At 32.7% G+C, this 22,357-nt stretch overlaps 1 protein-coding gene across 1 annotated transcript; it reads left to right on the forward strand.

Moving 5' to 3' along the window:
* Positions 1-1,673: 1,673 nt before the first annotated feature.
* Thor (eukaryotic translation initiation factor 4E binding protein thor) lies at positions 1,674-20,930 on the forward strand. The gene is made up of 2 exons (XM_085952333.1): positions 1,674-2,075; positions 19,365-20,930. The coding sequence occupies exons 1-2, from the start codon at positions 1,934-1,936 to the stop codon at positions 19,580-19,582; spliced, it is 360 nt and encodes a 119-aa protein (XP_085808459.1). The 5' UTR covers positions 1,674-1,933; the 3' UTR covers positions 19,583-20,930.
* The last annotated feature ends 1,427 nt before the right edge of the window (positions 20,931-22,357 follow it).

Consider the following 22,357-nt stretch of genomic DNA (forward strand, 5'->3'; position numbering starts at 1 on the left):
GCATTCTATTGTGATTCACCACGTGGTGATACTTTTCCACCAAGAATATCATTATTTTTACATTAAAGATTAAAAGATGATTATGCCAAATACAGAAATCTTTAATACTGTGGGCTGTGTGATATTTTAACCCTGAAATTAATGGAATAGGAGGATTTGTGTAGTTTTCAGTATTATTTATATTTTGGGTAGAGGTTAGGTTTTTTGCCGACGTTTTTAATTCGTAAACTTGCCGGTTGTCGCTGGTCGGCTGGTGCCTACTTCTTCAAACAAGAGGCGCCAAAAGTTTGGTGCCTAACAAAAAACAAACTTATTATATTAATTTTAATCGTAAACGACGAGAAAATCCAAATATTTTATTGTAATGGAAACGCGTCTAAAGTAGGTAGGTACCCAATATGTTATAATCATTCCAATGCCAAGGGATATCTACTAAACATACCTACCTAGGTATCTTATTTAATTTAAGGCTATACTTCAGTTGAGGCATGGTCTAAAAAGATCGTGGCTAGGCGATGCGCGGATTTGTGCAAATGACGCGTGCCGAACGAAATATAATTTGTCATAAAAATTCAACATGCGTCCATTTAATGTTATGTTTATTGTTATATTACTAATAATAATAGTATATTCAATTACATGTTTTCTTTTTTAAGTACGTACGTTAAGTTTTTTAGTCATCTTTACACGATTTAAGAATATTTTCATCCGACGCCATGACAAAACAAATCAACGTGCGGTAACTTCGACTGTCGGTCTCCAAAAGAAAAGTTGAAATTAAGTTGAAAATTATTTGCCGTTTCACTGAAGTACGCTCTTAACGAAATGAAGTAGGTAGTCAGCCCGTTTACAAGCGAATATAAAACACTAGGTATTGTTAGAGTATTATTATTTTAGATTGTAAGTGTTTATTTACCTTTATATGTGTAGGTACCTACGTATACTTATATAGTAGCAAACATTATTAAATTTATTCTTATAAAACACTGATAAAATCACCTATTGAATACGAATACACAGTAGGTATATTGAATAGATAGTCGAGAACCATTTTTTTTAAAAATCATTTAGAATTCAAAAAATATAGTTTATTGAAGAGTATTTATAAAATACTTATTTAATTATATATTCTTGCCAATAATATTATTATTGATAAAATATAATAAGTAATAATATGTACACATAATGTAAAACACTCTTTGCTTTATTTGTCCTATACCACATTATTTATATTGGTGTTGTTCAATTATAAACATTCGTTTCAAGACGTTCACAGCATAACATGAACTATTGTAAGTGTAATGAAAAATATGTATTAAAATCAAAACAAAGAACACAATAATATGTATAGATACATAAAAAGTAGTCTGATTAAAAATATGTACATATAATATATTATACAAACAATGACATAGGTACGGTACACCCAGCGTCTAAAGAACTCACCTCACTCAGGAGGAGTATCTGAATCAATTTATTGTTTTCCGTTGTTCTGATTTTGATATAGCTAGGTATTATTTTGTGTTTGGATGTATAATAATAAAATTTATAGAAACATTGAAAACTGTCTTTCAAATCACGACCCACTGTTTTGTTATCTTCGAAAGTGAATAGGTGCGATTGGTCACGAACGGTTCGCTTTGTATTTATTATCGAACGCCCCTCTCCTCTGCGCAGTTGCCAGTTTGAAGTCAGAGTGAGTGTACGTCTGCGAAGTGCCGGAGATATACAGAAGAAATATAAATAGAGAAAAAAATTAATAGTGCGTTGATAATCTCTTATTATTACGCAATACCTACATAAATATACAGTGAATTCAAACGCGACGCCTGTTTTTTCGTTTTAGAAAAGAAGTTTTTTTATATTACGCACGTTTTAGTGCTTGTTGTGATTCGTTCGATACGTTTATTATTTCGATCCTTCGACGTTGAAGATGTCTGCTTCACCGATTGCCAGACAGGCCACCCAGAGCCAGGGAATTCCATCGAGGAGGATGCTAGTCACTGATCCATCCCAGATGCCCGATGTATATTCAAGCACTCCTGGAGGAACTCTTTATTCAACAACACCCGGAGGTTAATAACATAAGAAATACCTACTCAATCATTACAATAATATTAAACAATAATTATGTACCCAGTGTTCTATAATATTATAGGTATTCTCATAATATCGCTAATATTTTTCTTTATGTTGTCTTCGTAACAAACGTGCTTTGGATTAGTAAAAATATATTATGTCAGCTTGTTTGTGAATGCATTAAAATGCACTTATGCAAGACTTGCGCTTTCTTTGTTGTCATCGCTGCGTGAATTAGTGAACCATTTTTTTGTCCATGGATTCGTTCTTCAATGTTATTTCAAGGATACCAGTATACACAGAGGCGCACTAAAATAGTCGTCTGTTGAACGAGTTAAACTTAGAAAGAAAAAAATATCTACCGATGTAGTTTTTTTCAGAACCACATGGCATGGGCAGTCGTAAAAATATTGCGTCGCAGTTTTTATTTCGGTTCGATAAAAGTTTACATCGGTGCATGATTCGCGTGGTTATTTTTCATCGTATTATCACTTATTTGCATTACAATTATTCGAGTGTATTTCTGTCTGTTGATCAAAGCCAAGCCCAGTTGCCTATCGGCTGGGCTGCAAGGCGTTATTTTCATTTTACGCCTATCATAATATTATTTTCATGCCCTTCCCACGTTTCTCAGCTGTTCGGTGTGCGCAATTCTACAAATTTCAATACATAGATAGTAATATAGCTGTAGTAGTTTGAGTCGTTTTCTCGTTCACGTATGCATGTGTGAAATTGTAAACAAACTATAATAATTTGTCCTTGGGGTGAGCTATTTACCTTTTATTTGAAATTTAAAAATATATCGTCGCTTCGTTTTTTTTAATTAGCTGCATTTTTTGTTATTAGTAGTCAACAGAAAAGTTCTGGGAATTATGCTACATATAAGTAGGTAGGTACCTAATATTATGTAGTTAGATACTTTCTTATTCATATCTGAATATTTTTTTAGTTTAAATTAGAAAACTGCAGATACTATCAAAGTTTTTGATAAATTATTGTGTTAGTTTAGTTTAGAACGTAATCGAGGAAAATCAATTCAATCGGTATAAGTCGGTTTCCACGAAGCCAGACGGGAACCGCGCCTATTTTTAAAGCAGATTTTGGCAAAATTTATGAATTCATGAATGAAAACCTAACCTAACCTAACAAATAATCCAGTATGGTCGGTATTTGAAAAAATTGTTTGCAGCTTGCTTTCTGTAAGTAAGTAAACCGACAAGAACCATTCAATCTACTGAAAAGTTGTAATGTTCGCAAGGTAGTTAAAGCAAATAAGATTTTGGTTTAGAATCCTTATTAACTGTCTTATTTTTTGTTTTTGTTTTCGGTAACCTTCGTCACTGCATTTATGAAGTACTTATAACATTTTAGATTTTTAAATTTGGAATTGCTAACGGTCTTCAAGATCCCACTTTTATTTTTCATTGACCTTAATAATTTAAATTTCGATAACATTGTTCCTTATCCAAATCAATTGTTAAACACAAGTGTACATTTTACTATATTGTTATTTTTCCATTAAACAATCGATTACCGCTTTACAGATAAATTATTGATAAAGATAATTGATAAATAATATAATATTGCAATAAATCAATAGTTTATTTCAGACGTACCTAGTTTATATAACACAATGTAGACACGCGATTCGGTGCAATAAAGATACACGGGCACTTAAATAATTATAGCTTCGCCAGACAGACAAGAACAATAATAAAACATGGGTGAATAATAAAGTACCTAATCTAATATCTATTCAGAAAACGATTATTCCAGTAGTTTTCAAACTTTTTCGTCATTCACACCGCGCAAAAAAAAAAACAAATAATGGGATGGGTGAACCTGTTCGTTTCCCCGTAGTTTTTCAAATCTTGAAATCAAACTAGGAGCCACATTTACACAATGACACACCCAGACAAAGTTCCGCCCTGTATTTTTAATCTCAAATTATATCTGAAGTCATTAAGTAGATGCTTACCTACCTCTACAACAGTACGTATTTTCACTGTCCTAAAAAATAATTATAATACTAATACATAAACAGGTCGTATGCAGCGCAAGTGAAAATTTTGTCGACTCCACAGAATCTATTCTACAAAATATTATTATTAAGTAGTACCAATTCGTTCCAGGGTACTCGGAAATAATGGGAACTGAAATACCTAACGGGCAAGGAGTAGCAGGCAACCGATCTCGAATAAGGAAGAATCCGGGATAAACTTAAACACGTGTCAAGAATACTCATACGTCGAATACTGACAACTGCGCTCGGTTTATGCATTGGCGCTCATTTAATATTGGTGTATTACACACACTATTGCTCATACATAATGCGTGTTCCATTTTTGTAGGACACTCACACCACATTCAAAACCGTGCATCAAAATGTAGTGTATTGAATATATCCTATCGGAATTGTATGTATTAATCTGTTCTGTGATTCCTTCCTTAATTTACCGCCTCCAAGCAGTTAATAACCTCCACAGGAGACGTCATTGCAGCTATCTTTGATAATGTGAGATGGGAGGTTTCAATAAATGCTTCTATATCGTAAGGTGTATCATTGTGGGTCATAAAATGGTGCAACAATGGGATCTATTATTGTGATCGTGCATCATTTTAAGATTATCCTTTTATTCATTTTTTAACAGCATGCGGCGCCCCAAAACGCATTTCGCAGTTTGAATACCACTGGCTTATACAATGATATACCTTTAGGTATGAGTACTTATAAATGCAGTTGTAGATAGAGCACAGTCGACACAAGAAAATATATTTTTTGTTGGAGATAACAATATTATTCCACGAAATACATAATGCATGGTTTTTATTCGTACTCAATACGACGTACCTATGTAGGTATTAAGTTTCACTTTTATTTCATAGATTAACCTTGCATGCTACACCACTTCAGGTCATTGTTGATTTCGAATGAGTCAGATCTCCATAATATTCAAATCCATCTATTTGGACTCCACGCGAGAGACGAATGCTAAAAAATAGAAAAAATGTGCTTTTTCTCACTTATCTTATTCTCATTATGATGAGACGCTCCTGCAGAGATTTATGCAGTCTATCCACCCATGTCTTCTCTCGCCCTAAAGTTAAATGAATGCGAAAATAGCTCACCTTGCCTATGACTCACCAGCGTCCAGCATTCTAATCCAGAACACGCAAATTAATAATTATTCTATGGCAAGGCGGAATGGGACTCAGAACATTGACAGTCTCTGAAGATAATTTTTCGATTAGAGAAGGGCTTGAAAAAAGAACGGTTTTTATGAACATATATGCTTTTATGAATACGTGTCTACCTATATACAATTAAATGGTTTACGCGACCGGTTTTTAAATGTTAGAAAACCCTTGATATTATTGTAGTATACCTAATTAAGAGGACGTTCTACAGAAATGGCCTTGAGAATTGAAAATATGATTTTTTAACATGTGGTCCATAATATCTGGTCTACTAGTTAATATAAAAAGGTCGTGTCAAAGTTGTTTGTGTTAATAAATTTGCTCTGTGACTGATCCGACTCATATTTCACATTTATTTCATCAGGGCTGTCGAAGACATAAATCATAATATATATTTATAATTTTAAATTTTTATTTATAATATATATTATTTAAGTTTTGTGCATCTAATGCCGGGTCCACACTGGCAACAAGTTAATTTGCTGGCAACCTCGTTAGATTTTACGATAATTATTGTAAAATTTCTTAAGCAATTATGGTAAGTATCGTAAAATTTAATGAGGTTGCCAGCAACTTGTTGCCAGTGTGGAAATGGCTTAATATCCAGTGTGGTTCACGTAGTGGCATGGACCTGGGGTTAGCTAATTCAGGAAGTCAACACCCATGATAGAATTTTTTCCAGTTTTGGTTGCATTATATTCCAAAACTCTTCTGTAAAAATCGTTTCCGAGTTTATAAATGGAAATTTCTCGGTGTACATAGTAAACAAACCTACGAATAAAAAAAGACAAAAAGGAACATACTGATTCATCGCAGTAAAATCTGGTAATCAAATTCGCCATTTTGAAAAGCGACGATTTTGCGTAAACAAATATCACGTGGTCTGTACGTGTGCGGCAAACTTCGAATGTGTTTGTAATTTTGTGCAAAGTGCGAATGTAATGTTTTCAAATAATTGATATGGATTAATTATACCATCGTATTATTTTCTCGAAATCATAAACATACTATAATAGTATTTGAGTATCAACCTATGTTCAATTTGAATTGGGTTATAATAATAATATACCCGTATATATATCAATAGTATGTTTGCTACAAAATCCACCCAAGTTATCAGTACGTACTTGCACAGGTTTGATTAAAAACCATGATGAAATTAACATTTAAAAAATATGAATGCTTAATATTATTTTGACAGCCCTGTTTTCTGATCGGCTTCATGTCGCAGGTGTTCATAAAATAATAATAATTCTCCGCGCGGCAGAAATTATCAGTAATAATAATAATATTTCTTGAAATAAAATCTCCGATGATTAGTGATTTTTGCGAAAAGATCGATTTAAATTGACGTAGTTACGACGCCGAGGTCCTTTTTATACTAAATTATATTTGAACGGCGGGCTCTTCAGCGGGCCCACATAGGTACCTAATATTGAAGATTTTTAGAAATAAAAATTAGGATATAATATTGTTATAATTTTGTACCGTTTATTGTTACGTTGCTTACTTATTAAACGTTTGACAGTTCGACAGTGTGATCGGTAGTGCTTCATTCTTGTTGAATAGATGTAGTTGAGTTGTATGACATCCAATTTAATAATTTTACATAGTTAATTCAACATTTAGTGCAGTCTACTTGTTAACCAGAGTAATTATTATATTATGACAATATTATATTTGTTTACAATTACAGATCAACGTTTTATTACAGAATTTAAAAACATTTAAGTATAACTAAAATAAATAAAAGAGATGGGTTCGACACATTTGTCATTAATGGTTGGTTATAAATGTATAATCATGGATAGTTTCACTTGTGATTAATGATTATAATAATATATACAATTCGCTAGGTACTATTTTTATTTGTTAATAAATAACACATATACCTACCTATTTAGATTTTTTTTTTCATATTATAATTTACTTACTGTTAATAATGTCACTCATAGATTAATAGATATTAATTGTAAATAACATAAATATTCCATTCTATCTCCACAAAAGTTAGGTACATATTCACACTTATATAATATATAAGTAAATTGTGTCAATGTTATAAATATATTTGTTTTTTCAAAATTAATAGATAATATTATAACTCATTGTATTTTACGTGTTTAACCATTGATTTACGTAGTATAGGGTAGGTACCTAGGCCCTAATCAAAATTCGCATAGGTTTGAAGCATACTTACACAGTTTTGATGTCTCACAACAGTCGGGACCGTATATTGGTCGGCCTCAGAAACACACAAAAATAAGGAAACTGGGTTCCTTCTGGGTGTGGCTGTAATAGGGTATAATTCTCGAGTGTGATAAACTGTTAACACGTGTAAAAATATTATACCTGTATCGTAATCTGCTTTAAAATTAAGTTTGTAAGGTAAACGAAACGCGCATCCAATATTGATTAGGTATACCTATATTTGAGAAGATTCATTATGTTAATTTCAATGAGTTTTTTTAATTTAATTGTTCAAAAGTGTTCACAGTGTAATGGAATTACCATGTTCTGTTATGATGATTCAATTAATTATTAACTAAACTTTTGTGCCATAAATAAATTTGTTTATTCTGATAATTTTATTCATAAAAGTTAAATCGTGTTATCAAGTTCATGTTTTCTATGTCAGTACAAATACAATGTAAATAAAATGATAGTAACATTTTTGTTTGATACAATATTACCATTTTATATTTTGAACTGGGAAGTGATTCACAAAGTAAGTTCATCTGCAGGCCCTTCGATACGAGGTTAATATATGCAGAATCCTCTTTGTATTATTTTGACCCTGATAGTAATTATTATTATTAACGCTTTAATTTGTAGTGACCTAATTATATACGTTTTATACTGCGTTTACCTATTATAATATACTCTTAGAATCTTAGATCATGCATTTTTTTGGGAAACTGGGAGATCGTGATCATTAGCCCAGTCGCACATTGAAAATAGTCTCGACTGGAATATAGTTATAAATAAAAACTGGGCGCAACGTGCAACTTTCTTCCGTGCGAATCGGCGAGGCCATGCCGGGACAGTGACGCCACACCGAAAGCCAAACTGAGTTGAAATTTTAGGATTATATTATCTGCCGTCCACGTCAGGTGAAATTTATTGCATGTGACATCAGCTGTTTTTTTTCCATTGCAATCATGTGGAGTGCGGCGGTAAACTTTGTTACATTTCATTTTTTGAATGTAAACAAAATTTCATCGAAAAATTCGACTTTTTTCAGTCGAGACGATTTTGTATGTGAGACCCGGTTTAGGTTGCCCGCCGACTATGAAAGCTATTAGTTTTTTGGGTATAACACGTTTCAACGGCTGGTGGTTGGACAAACCACCAAAGTTTTTCGTCGCACACAACACAATCCCAGGAAGTCGTGTATATGTTACGCCGAATGTGCGAAATTGAATATTACATGAAATGGGCAAAATTTTGCCTAAATCATGAAAAATGCAAGCCCGTTGCCTTATTCATGAATTAGACAAAATATCTGGAGAGTGCGTGAAATCGGCAGTAATTTTTCTGCCTACTTCATGTCTTGGACAAATTAGATAGTAGCGCTACGGTGGTATTTTTTGCAACTAAACTAAATGTATCAAATGCTCATCCATTGGTCAAAATGTACATTTATATTATCTATGGTCAAAATAGATGATCGCGCTCCGTGGTGTTTTTTGCAACTAAACAAATGTGTCAAATGTCATTGATTATAATATAAAAATATACCAATCAATAACTACAATGACGTTCATATCCATTTACTATGCGCAAAAAAAATCTAGAACTAGGTATAATATGATAACGGAAGAATTTTATTGAAAAGTATTTTCGCGATTTGATTCGTGCTTGGGTATCAATTGTGCAATGGTCGATTGAATGTTTGTGATAGTTTGTTGACACTTGATAGCTAACCTCAAAATGGACATTCAGTTGAATAATTTAATTCAAAATTACAAAACCTAACCTAATAATAATAATATTATATTATGTCCAATTATAACTAATAAAACCATCCGTATTAAATTTACTTTTTCTTCTGTCATGTTGACAGTTCAAGAATTCCATACCGTGGCGAATTCATGTACTCAGCAGAAAAATTACCTAATTCATGAATAAGGCAACAGGCTTGACTATTACATGAATTAGCCAAAATTTTGCCCATTTCATGTAATAGTCAATTTCGCACATTCGGTGTAACATATACATGGATATTGCTGGGGCACTGTGCGTCGAAAACGTCTGGTTGCTATGCATGAAAAGATACATCTGTGCGTAAACAAAAATGAACATGGTATAAAAAATATTCGGAAGTTGTATGAAAACGATTTATGAACATTTTTAAAATGTCTATGGACTGAAACCGTATATATATTTTCATGAACAGAAATTATAAGTTTAGTATGGCACATTGACACGGTTCTAAACCGCATACGGTTTCAGTCCATAGATTCAATTCCGTGTCAGGATGCTGTTGCGACTTGTTGCATCGACTAACCTTATTAGCTAAACTTGTTACCACTGTATGTAAATTGCGCAACGTGTCTTGTATTCAAAACTCTCTACGTAACTTCTTATTTAAGGGTACCTAGACACTGTGTGGCAGATCAGCCACACTAAATTTGACCGCAGGATGCTGCGTTGTTGTGGTTTCTTGCGGGTAAGTTTAAGATCATAGGTACTAGCAGATGGCTTGCAGCCCCAATTAATTTTGTGTATAATAAAAAAAACAACGTGTGATTTTTGTCTCGAGAGACTAGTTTTATATAAACTACCCATTTACAAGAATATTTATTACGCTTTAAAAATATTGGTCTATTATACTATAATGTACTAAACCAAACAGGTACCTAGTGAATCTACTTAGCTACCTAAACACATGTTTTTTTCTACAGAAAAAACTAGTTTGACGTTGCCATAATATTTGTAACCCTTTCTGTTTTGATTTTTTTTAGTTCAGCCGGTTTGTACATTGTGTAAGCAATACAGGCATCCTTATACCTACCTAGGTACATTTTATTGATTCGTTTTAGTTTAGTTTCTATTATTTTAATTGATTCCAATTTGATGCGGTAGTTAATTTAATTTCTTATTTCGTTTAATACCCACGAATATTCCAAGTGAGAAGTGCCAACAAAAAATGGCGAGCATAATATATTTTTTTATTTAAATACTTACATAATAATCATTTAAGGTAATATTTTATATTATATATAAAATAAGTTTCTATAATTTTGTATGTATGTTATTCATAACTCTTATTGTGCCCAGGGAAACACCTAGAGAGGTCAGTTTATGGCAATTTTTTTGACCATGTTCGATCCTAATAAGATCATAATTTATGGGTCTCCACAGAGTGGAGGTTTGTATTAACAGATTTTGTTTTTACGAAAAATGGAAGAAACACTCACGATGGCCGCGCGGCTTAAGCGTTGGCTTATAACGTCGTGGGTCCCAGGTTCGAATCCTGGGTTTGGCAAGTACACATATTGTTTTTCAATTTGTGTACGAGTCGGAGTACTTATGGGCCTGATAGGTTGACCACGGTAAATAGGGAAAAACAATTATTTCAATTAGATCAGTGTCTATCAAACTGCGTGCCGCGAAAATTTTGTCAGAAGTGTAGTAGAAAACCTCTCCGCATTATTAAATTTGTATTTTCATAATCAGTATTATAAGTATTTTCCTTCACTCGATTATCAAATATACGAGTGGGTCACCCATCCCTTTTTCAAAACGTTACGACGGTAGGTACCAACAGTGGGAGACATTTTGATGTACATATTATAAACGATCCTGTATAGTGTGTACAAAGCCTCATTTTTTGATCTTGAGTTGTCAGAATTTTGGATTTCGATTTGGAGTCAATATCCTCAATTAGCTACTAACTACAGTCATTGAATACATTTTACATTTCTAAAAAATAAACGCATCTTTCTCGGTATATATTAAAGTTATTATCTACAGTATGTATGTATTTGATAAAACAATATTATTTTATTGTTACCTGATTAGATAAAAAGGTGTGCCTCGAAACAAACTCCCTTTCTCCAGTGTACTGTCACGTATAAAATTTTGGCAACTACTGGATTAGATTCACTTTTTTATTGCGCAAGGAGTATATTAAAAATCAAGACGGACAACTGGATTACTCAATGAATCGGTTTTATTCGCACTTCCCTATCTTCAAAGTTTCGCCTTGTTTTTATTTTTCTTCTCACGTAGCCGCTGCATTATTATTGGTGATTGTGTTCTACATGAAAAAAACGAATTTCGTACTGGGCAGCTGTTCGCGTAGTTCATGGTCACGTCAACCGGTTGAGCTCTTCCAAGCAATGGCTGATGTGATACTGTACTGTACTGCCTGTACCTATCCCAATTAATTATATTATAATATTATATTAATATACTGAACTATACAGTCATACTCAATATACAGTCATATACAGTCAAAACTCGATTGTACGAATAACTGCGGAAAGAAATAGTACTCACAAAAATTTAATTTGTTATGTCGCAAGTGGACCTAACATTTATAATTTCGTTAAATTAGGATTTACTTACATTATACTTTTTACATGTTTCCTTTCGCCGTGAGCGAGAAGAGGTGACCGTATAGAATTGATGTAAAAAATGAGGCGCTGTTCGTGAAGTAATCTTCTAATTTTATTAGATTCAATAAGAATATTGATTTGATACTGGTTGGTACCAAATTTAATATCTGCTACATTACGCTGTCATTATTATCAGATATTCGATAGGTACGACTTGGTACCTACTTGCTAAACTACTTTTGAATAATTCAGAATTTTATATAAATATTTACTTACTATAATTATGATTGTATTTATAATTTAGAACATATATATTTTTTGGTCCTCTACCTTGAATTCCGCTGGTTTTTATTACGTATTTTCTAATGAATTTGATCGGTTTCCGATACAGCAGCTCACGGTGAACTGTGATACGGCATACTGCACACGTACAATTTACCGGACACGATGATTTTATTATTGGTTTTCGACAGAAAATATTCGGAAAAGGCCGATCTAGAATCTCGAGAAATTAATTTTCCGAAAATAAAGATTTCTTATATCTCGGGAATTCGAGAATTGGTCACTAGCCTAAGCTGCCCAAGAAAATTTGATACCTCGTTTATATTGGTTGAAAGAGTTAAAAATGTCTCGACTTTCATTGTGAACTGAGTTTCTTAAATTTTTAGAGAATTCTTGGGGAAGCAAATATTGTTGATTTCGAGAATTCTCGAATCTTGCGAAACGATTAATCACAAACTTTAGTCTGGACTATGCTTTATGTTGTATAATGCCGGGTCCACACTGGCAACATGTCGCGCGACAACCTCGTCAAATTTTACGATAAGTATGATAATTGTCGTAAAATTTCTTAAGCAATTATGATAATTATCGTAAAATTTAACGAGGTTGTCGCGCGACATGTTGCCAGTGTGGACCCGGCATAATGTATAGTCAGTAACCAGTATAGATGTTGTTTATGTTGTAGATTTTTTACTCAAGCTGTCTAAATCAATTTCAATTATTTTTTGTCCATTACAGAGATTGGAGCTTAATTTATTCCGTTTTCAATATTACAATGTGCATTGATCAAATTAATAACAATACAAATAGTAAGTAGGAACATCTGATTGTAGATGTTATTTAGGACAGATCGGCAATCGCTGTGTTGAGTCTGGAGACCAGCACACATTTCGTGGGCAATTTTAATATTAAAGTGAACGCGTTTGCTGAATAGGTCACACATATGAATACGAATTTGCAAACTGCATCCTTATTGCGATCATTATTATGAATCTGTACACCGCCATCTTTGATTAATAAAGCCTGAGCGTAACTTTTTGCACATGCAACGAGTGGTCCACTTTTCAGCTGTCAAAATCAGATCCCAGATTGCTTGACATATTGATTCGCCCTTTCTTGTTTGAAATTGAATTATAACAAATTCTCAAATCAAATATATTAACTATCAGTATTATTAATAAATAATATACATTCTTGTTATTCATCAGCACTTTCAAAGTCAGACTATTCCTTCACACAAAAACCGGTGGTAATATCGATTTTCAAAAAATATGTAGCATTGATCTATGCATTACATTTGTAGAAGGTGTGTTAATGCTAGTGTATTATTTATCATGTAACTTATCTATTCAAATCAAACCATTCCCTGTGTGAACACGACAAACGCGTCATCATGAGCACTCTATAGAACAATGACAGGCAATGACAGTTCATACATATACAACAACGGGAGGGGCGGAAAAGTAGGACCAGTCGTTGTGAATGTATCGGCTTTCTACTTGAGTCAGCAATTATCTGTACGAAATAACGACATTTGTATGGGTAGGGCCCAGTGTTGCCAACTGTCAGACAAAAACATGTCAGACGGGGTATGAAAACAAGCTATTTGGCAGAAAAAACGCTAGATTTTGTAAAAATAAAATATCAATATCCTTTTTTGTTTATTAAAAAAAGTGCAGAAAAATCAAACTACATTTTCCACAAAAACTCATTTCAAAATTGACAAATAATAAGTAATTAATTTAACAACCTACGATAAAACGTAATACTTAGGTAATACCAGAGAGTGAGCCTAAGCACACATTAACATTAAATTATAATAACTGATACCATTATAAATATCACTAAACGTCAAGAATGCTCCTATTGTTTCATTGTGTTGTTTAATTTCTCAAGTACCGACCTACCTTTATTAAATATCTGAATAAATACACTAAATATCTAACTTATTTACAGTAGATTTAAAGCTGTTGAAGGGATAAAAAACGCTAATAAAAACGCCATAAGCTAGATGCCTATCAAAAAATGCTAGATCTGGCAAGAAAAACGCTGGTAGGGACTGAAGCGGCGCACACAGAATGATTATCAATATACTTGACCAAATTTTGACTTACTTACCTATTATTTTTTTCGTCAGGACAGTATTCATCATTTTAAATCCATGTATTCAGGAATAAAATTAATGACCCGATTTAGGCAAACGATGTATTTTGTTTAAAAACTGCGAGAACTCGTTATCTCTGTTGTATCATAATATAATAAAAAAAATGCGATAGAGGCAGTTTAAACTAGTACAGCATTTGTTTTCCACTCGTTTTCGTTTATTATCTTAATTTCAAGTCGTTAATTATAAAATAAATTTAAACATAAAATAAAATAATATTATTTACGATCTTGTACGTACATACATATTATGTTTGTGAGTGTGAGTACCTATGCAGGTATCCGTAAACATGTTTATATTATTTTTATTATTATTATCTTATTTTAGTATTAATAATTAAGAATATCCTAACCTAACCTAACTATTACTTGTACATAATATCATTGACGTAGACACTGAACTTCACGATTAACTCTTTAAAAACTTATAAAAGTTTAAATATTGTTTTATAATATAAGTAATATAACCATCTTCCCTGAAGGTGGACCCATTAAAAATATAAAGTAAAGCTAATTGTATAATAGTTACTACAACAACGATTAAATTAGCCGAAAGTCATTTCGCAATGTAAGTTCATTTGCAGTAAGCTTCCCACTTGTGTTCTGTGATTTAATTGCCAGGTCCACACTGAGATTAAACGCCTTGAATAATAAACCTAAAATACGTTTTTTTTTCATACACACTATGTAGTAATTTTCCATGAAGTAAATGAGGCGGTCGCTTAATAATCGTATTTGCACAATTCCGGGCCTCCATACACCTAAAACTGCCACTACATACAATGTATGGCATAATATACAACAATTAGGAGGACATAAATATTATATTTACGATAGGCCTTTAGCTAAAATTCTAAATTCACATAGATTTGATGCATACATAATTTATGACAGTTCGTACAGCGTTCGAGGCCATTCATTGGCCGACGTATTACTATTAAACTGTTTGCAGCCAATAAGGTATCTGATTGATTAGTATGGAGTGGCTTTCAGCCAATGAGAGTTTATATCATTATAACGCAGGTTTGCCCAAACTGATGGTAAGCAATGTATCATTTTCGTATGTAAGCGGAAAAAAAATCAAAACTCATTGCAAATGTAGTCCGTGTGTCATCAGCAGGCTATCATTTGCATCTTATTTACACTGTTGTAGTAGTCGGTGCTGGCTACACTGAGAATATGTATCTCATGCCCCCCACATCCTGAAGCGGGCCCCAGGCTAGGATGTTTGGCGGCCCCCCTACCTATCACTAAGGTTAATACTTTGAACGCGGAAGACGCACACGGCGCGTAATGACCAGGCGGCCGATCGATGTAATTAACGTGCATTTTAAAGGGGGCAATTAAAATCTCATTATCTCTTCAGCAGCGAAAGCGTTAAAGGCAGTGTGACGCGCTACATTAGCGTTTTCCATGGTGCACGCGGTAAAATTAAGGTATATTTTTAGCGATTCTTTGTATTTTTCCCATCCATTTGAATTATGGAGTTGTCGAGTATCGGCACACAATTAAAAATTGCATCGTACAATGAAATATTTTAATTATTAATAATTATTGAAGTAAAATAGCGCCGCAGGCGACTCTTTTTACTATTAGAGCAAATTTGTGGTGTGTGTTTATCTCACTCATCTAGTCGATTCGTCACGCCGGGGCCCTTGCTGAGCACGGGCCCTAGGCTAGAGCCCTGTCAGACCCCCCTTTGTGGGTGGGGGCCATGATGTATCTATTAACTTTTCTATGATTATGCTTACTAAAATCTTTCCCCCAAATACCCATCAAGTGTACTATAAGTATTCTTCTTCATTAGTCAAAATTCTTTGCTCGAAACTGATGGAAAATTGTCTCCTGTGTGCTTGCCGATGTCGTTGGCTGCTAAACCAAAACAGGTTTTTCGGGTACAGCTTTGCCTGCAATATTATTATTATGTAAATCAAATTTATTTGATAGGTAACCTGCCCACTTAACGCTGATAACACACCTCTAGTCAGAAACAAGTTTACCACATGGAAAAATTAAACAGGTATACCATTCTAGATCTATCTAATTCACCGTACGTATTAATTGCATTTATTCAATCAAAAATAAAAACAGGAAATGTTCAATACTGAAGAAATATTGATTCCATTAAAAAATGGAATATTCCTTCAATCCCAAAGAAGTCAATAGAAATTTATTTAATTTTAATTACATATCAGTTATTGTCATTATTATTTATGTAAATACAATACACGAAACGTTAATTTAACAAAATTGTTAAGTACAATGCATATTAATTTAGATAAGTGTGTAGGTAGGTACTTATCTTAATGTCATCATAATTAAAAACAAATTTTGGTAATTTTCCTCATTATATTGGAGTTATGGGTAAGGTGCGACTTGTAAACAAATGCATTATTATGGTCGGGATAATTTATAATAATAATTGTTTAATCTGAACATGCCTAGTTCAATTTTATAAAATTCAAATGTCCAACGTTTGCCGTGTCAAATTTTACTTGAATTTAACTTAACTACCGTCGATAGGCGCCTTGTCTATAGAATAGACCCACTGAAAATAAAAAGCAGTATGGTTAAAGATAAAGCCGAACTCTGTGTGTACTACAATAATTCTTCAATGCTTGTATTCACGTCTGTTTTAAATACCTTTTTTATATGGCGGCAATTCTTAATAATATTAAAAATGAATATAATTATTGGCAAGATAATCCATATAAATGTTAGTGCCTGTACACGTGCATGGATTCACCTTCACCAATAATGTGTATTTTAAACTATCACGATAATCGTAAAAGTGCTGACTGTCTCGTCAATCTCATTCTTCAAGAGTAAGCGAGACGCGATGTTGTCATTTTATAGTACTATTTAACAGGTCGTAAAAATCGGTTAACCCCAAAATGAGTGCGCGGTGTAGTTCGTTTTTTTCCGGCAGGTTCGTCACTATCGTTCTACTGCGCAGGCAGAATAGATCCCAGCTGTCGCATGAAAATTCAGAAGCTTCCGAACTTTTTTGATTCATGCATGCAATCTTGGAACTTGCAGGATAATATATGTTTACACGTACATTTTCTTGTTATGGCCTCGATGATACGTACCTACTGTCAAAAGTAAATCCATGCACTTGTAAACGGGGTGTAATACAATTAATATTGTCAGATATGTAGTCTATGTATTATAAATAGATCTCATGTAGGTATTATTAAATTATTATCTATTATTATTAATATATTTTATACAATTAATATAAGTACACTCTTCAATATGACGTGCATATTATTATATGACACTCTGATAAGGAAGGACAAAATGATAAGGAAGGCAAAATTAGATAAGGCATTATGAATAATTTATTATTATTATATTAAAATAATATTACCTTTGTTATTAATTTTTATCAAGTTTATTGTGATTTAGAATTTTATCTAGCCCACGTAATTATATACCTACCTACCTATATTAAAATTTGTAAATAAATAAGTATATTTTCTCAAATTCAAAAAGATATAATAGTTATCATTTTTGGGGCATATTTTAATCCATATTGAAACATGATTCGATTCTGCACAATTTCTTAAGGGGGAGAGGCATGCCAGCAGAGGCACGTAGCGGAAAAATACGAAGCTTGCAAGTTGAGACATTTTTTTGATAATTTAAAATTTCGCGAGCCGAATACTACAAGGTTTTAAGTGTTCGTCCTTGAAAAAACAAACCCAACAATGAAGTAGTATTCTAAGCTGCCTCATTGTTACTTTTGTTTCTCCAAGGACAAACACTTAGAACCTTGTAGTTCTCCACTCGCGATTTCAAATGTATTAAGTTATTAATAAATATGTATCTGAAAACATTAAAAAGATTTTTTTTAAGTCAAAGATAAACTTACAATAATTATTGTAAAAAAATGTGAATTTGTTACTTACATATTTATGTCACGTCTTTAAGTTTTCAATTTTTCGTCATGTAGATTTTTGACTAATTCATCATTTTAATATTTTTTATATTTATTTTAAAAAAACATCGATTTTTATTAAAATATAAATGTGTCGAACTTAAATCCTTTTTATTTATATCAAATTTTATTTTAGGTATGGCCCCAATATTGAAGCTTGATTTGATATTAAAAAAAAAGGATTTCAAGTTATACACAATTATATTTGTATAAAAATTAATGTTTTTTAAAATAAATATAAAAAATATTAAAATGATGAATTAATCCAAAAAAATTTACAGTCATAATAATCATGGTTTGAAATTTTTGCTTATGCACAAAAAATGTCCTTTTATTAAAATATTGTAATAACTTTTATTATTGACCTTCCTGCACCTCAGCGATATAAAACCTCATTTACTGCAATGTCCATGGGCCGGTACCTCATTAGCTGCACATCACCTGATAAAGGCTTACCAATGAAAAGCCACTATTGTCTTATGCAATGTTAAAAACTATGTATGCATTCAACTTATGCAAATTTAGCTATATGGTAATTCAATGATTATTATCATATAGGTACTCACTTATTGTTACTTATGAATTACCTACTTATTTTGGTACTTTGGTTATTAATTTTAGTTATAACAGACATTACACTCGATATTAGTAAAGATAACATTTAGAGGTTATATTATTAATAGTCTTTTTTTTTTTTACATGGAATGGTAATTAACTATTTGCCCAACCCATTCCCTGTTCTGGATCAAATACACTGAAAAAACCTGTGATTTTTGTGATACCAGATGGCTTCAGAAATGGGTGCATTACTCCGTGTGTCAACAGAGGGGATAAACCTTATTATTGGTTGAATAAATGCCTATTTACAAAATATTTATTTTTGAAACTTGTGAATTAAGTGGCGCTACTCGATGCAAACCATTGTAATTATTATTATAAAAAAACGAACACCTAAGACAGGCAACTAAATTTGTACTTATTCCTACATGACAGTAGGTTGATTGTGATGGGTTTTGGTTTGTTTGTAAATTTAAAATTACTAGTTTGCACCGATTGGTGCCGTATTTAACAAGTACCATATTTTTATTTGTATTTTATTACTGATTACTGATATTTTTTTATTTTATTTCCAGGTACTCGTATTGTGTACGAGCGCGCCTTCATGATGAATCTTCGAAATTCGCCAATTTCCCGAACGCCACCCCGCTGTTCGCTGCCTTCTAGTCTGACCCGTGGAGTAGTATCTTCATCCCCGCCCCGCGCCCCCGTACCTGTCGCTGCCCCCGTCATCAACAAAGCGTCCCATATCGTAGATTCTCATATTGATGAACAGTTCGATATGGAGCTGTAGAGACTCGGACCAGTGTCCGTTTAATTGTCATTCACCTTTTTTTACTAGATCCAGATGCTCGTCTTTCACAGAGATCTGTCTTATCTGCATTTCTTCTCGCTCTAAATGTTAACTGTTATAATCCTAGCACCAAACTTTTGGTCGATTTGTAATAGATAGCATAGTGGCTCCGATATTATTACCATGTCCAGTTTATTCAACCGATTTTAATGAAACGTAAATTCAGTTCTTCTTCCATTCAATCTGTTATGTTTTTCGAACCTTTGTTATGTGTTATGAATGTAATACTCTTACATTTTTAAGTTTCTGTGTACTTTCTGACAATGTATTAATCAAATTATTACACATACATATTTTTGTGAAATATAAGAAAATATTGGGAGGATCTAAAAATTATTAATAATGTCATTCCAAACTATTAACGTCAATGAATACTTTAGGGTCAGAACAATTACCCATCTTGTATTATGAATTTAATAGTGTATAAAATGATCAATTTTAATTTGAAATCGATATCCTTGATCGTTGACTATTAATCATTAGACGTATTGGTATTACGGAAAAAGTATGTGAATGATAATCGTATTCCTTGTACAAGCCATAGTATTAAAACTATAGGAGCAACTAGGTCCGTCTGCATATTATATTATTATATTGTATTTTTATATAGAATCTATTCATTAAAGCTTTTATATGAAGTTATTCTCTTTTGTAGCTTGCAATAATTGAGTATTTTTGTTTTTTAAATTATAAAAGCATCGACTGCCCGTTGTGGACACTATTTTTAATAACTGACTATTCTTGTCATTTCACGGATGCAAATTGTCTTTTCATTTTGACATCACTCACTCAAAGTTTTATTCCAAAAAAAAAATATCTATGCAATAAATGATATTGAAAGATGTGTCGAATTCTTGCACACACGCGTGATAATCTAATATCCCAATATCTCTGCGTCGGCTCGCCGAAGGCTGTGCAAGAATTCTTTGTTGCCGCGAATCACTGAGAGCAACTAACCAAAACATAATTTCATTAATAAACTTGAATTTGTGATAATTCTATGTATATATTTTAAGTATTTTAAGATGTTAAGCTTCCTTAGGTTAAGTGGTGAATGAGACGCTCGACATTCGGATGATTTGTGTGATAACAAAACATTTGTTTAAAAAAAAACCTTTTAAAATAAATTTAATATCTGACGAAAAAATAAAATACTGCCACATTTCTGTTTTTTATACTGCTGATAAATATTTCCTTTCTTTTGTTTTTTTTTTTTTTTGATATGAGAAAATTAATAATGTAATGTATATTGTCTATACACTGGTGCCAATAAAAAACATCATCATAATGTTTGTGTTTTCATTTCAAATACATGTCTCAAAAATCAATTTACACGTTTTCACAACCGGTTGTATGAAATGATTTGACTTTGGAAGTTCATGTTTATTTAATCTACCGGGGTCGAGCTGCAATATAGAATAAAATAATTCTACTAAATACAGTAATCTCTCAGTAATCCGCCACCCCAAAACCCAGACAAGCGGCCAATTAGTGAATGCATACATACAAAATATGGTAAAAATTAAAACAGGTATTTTGTAAAAATAATTTTTTTGAGAAATTTGTACTAGCAAATTACGGTTTTATTTATAATCAAAATCAAGTATTTACTAAATTATACATATAAACTAAGTTTATTAACTAAATATTAAACAGTAAATCACTTGACACAACCAGTTCAGTGAGGCAGATATTTTTGAACGGCTTAGGATTTCTGGCTTTCTCTATGACCAAAAGCTTCATTTCCCTTTCACTTTCCTCCCATGTACATTAATTTCTTCGCAATGAACATATGTTTTACGAAGGAGAAGTTTCCAAAATAAACCCATCTCTGAGTTGTATACTTGTACGCGGCTGACTACTGAATTTGACAATCGAATACCGGTGAATTATAGAGCTTGATTTTGTGCTTTCAACTAGTAAGGATAACGGCGGATTATAGTAGTTGTCGGATAATCGAGCTGCGGATTACTGAGAGTGTACTTAACTGTAGTCACTTCAATTCTTGAGTGAATATTATTTACACTTATTTTTCCTTTCTCTAAAATAGGACTAATATATTCAGTAATTACGTTACTAAATATAACTGATGAAATTAACATACTTAATGAGTACCACCTACAATTAAAATGGCAATAATTGTTATGACATTAATTATTGTGTCTAAATTTGGTTTTATTGCAGTTCAGTTCCCGGGTCTGGCCAATTCTCATGTTGTTTTTTTTCAATGTGTACTTCGACCTAATGGGCCGAGCAAATAACTAACATTCATTTCTCGTAAAAAATAAATCTGTTGTGAAACCTGTACGTGAGGTGGCCCCAGGTCCCACGTAGGATTGTAGAGCCGGTTAAAAAAAATAATGCGTCTAATAGATAAGTAATAGTAAGTCATCTCTGGTAAAAAGGAATGATATCATAAAACATAGGTAGACTGCAAATGCTTAACAGCAGTGGCGGTGGCACTAATGTTACGATGTGAGTATTGCGAGCTATCAGTTCTCTGAACCACAGCCCAAGTAATAGTCCCACAGCAACATCTGTTCTGCAACTTGACTCCACTATACCACATACAGATCGCACCCTTAGGTAGCCTTGGAGACAGTGTGAGGTGTTGTTACTTTTACTATTGTTTTGATGGCATCCTCAGAGGATCCAAGGCCATGAGACCTGAATCATCATTGGGTGGATTCATACAGACATGAGCAGATCGACTGC

This window comes from Rhyacophila brunnea, unplaced genomic scaffold, assembly GCF_057557595.1.
Source record: "Rhyacophila brunnea isolate RB1 unplaced genomic scaffold, BYU_Rbru_1.0 scaffold_3, whole genome shotgun sequence".
In the NCBI taxonomy this organism is placed as follows: Eukaryota; Metazoa; Arthropoda; class Insecta; order Trichoptera; family Rhyacophilidae; genus Rhyacophila; species Rhyacophila brunnea.

What these genes read in the sequence shown, in the direction of transcription:
- Thor (XM_085952333.1), top strand. Translation starts at nt 1,934, where the DNA reads ATGTCTGCTTCACCGATTGCCAGACAGGCCACCCAGAGCCAGGGAATT. An exon ending in TTATTCAACAACACCCGGAG is followed by an intron (nt 2,076 to 19,364) that starts GTTAATAACATA and finishes TTTTATTTCCAG; the next exon opens with GTACTCGTATTGTGTACGAG.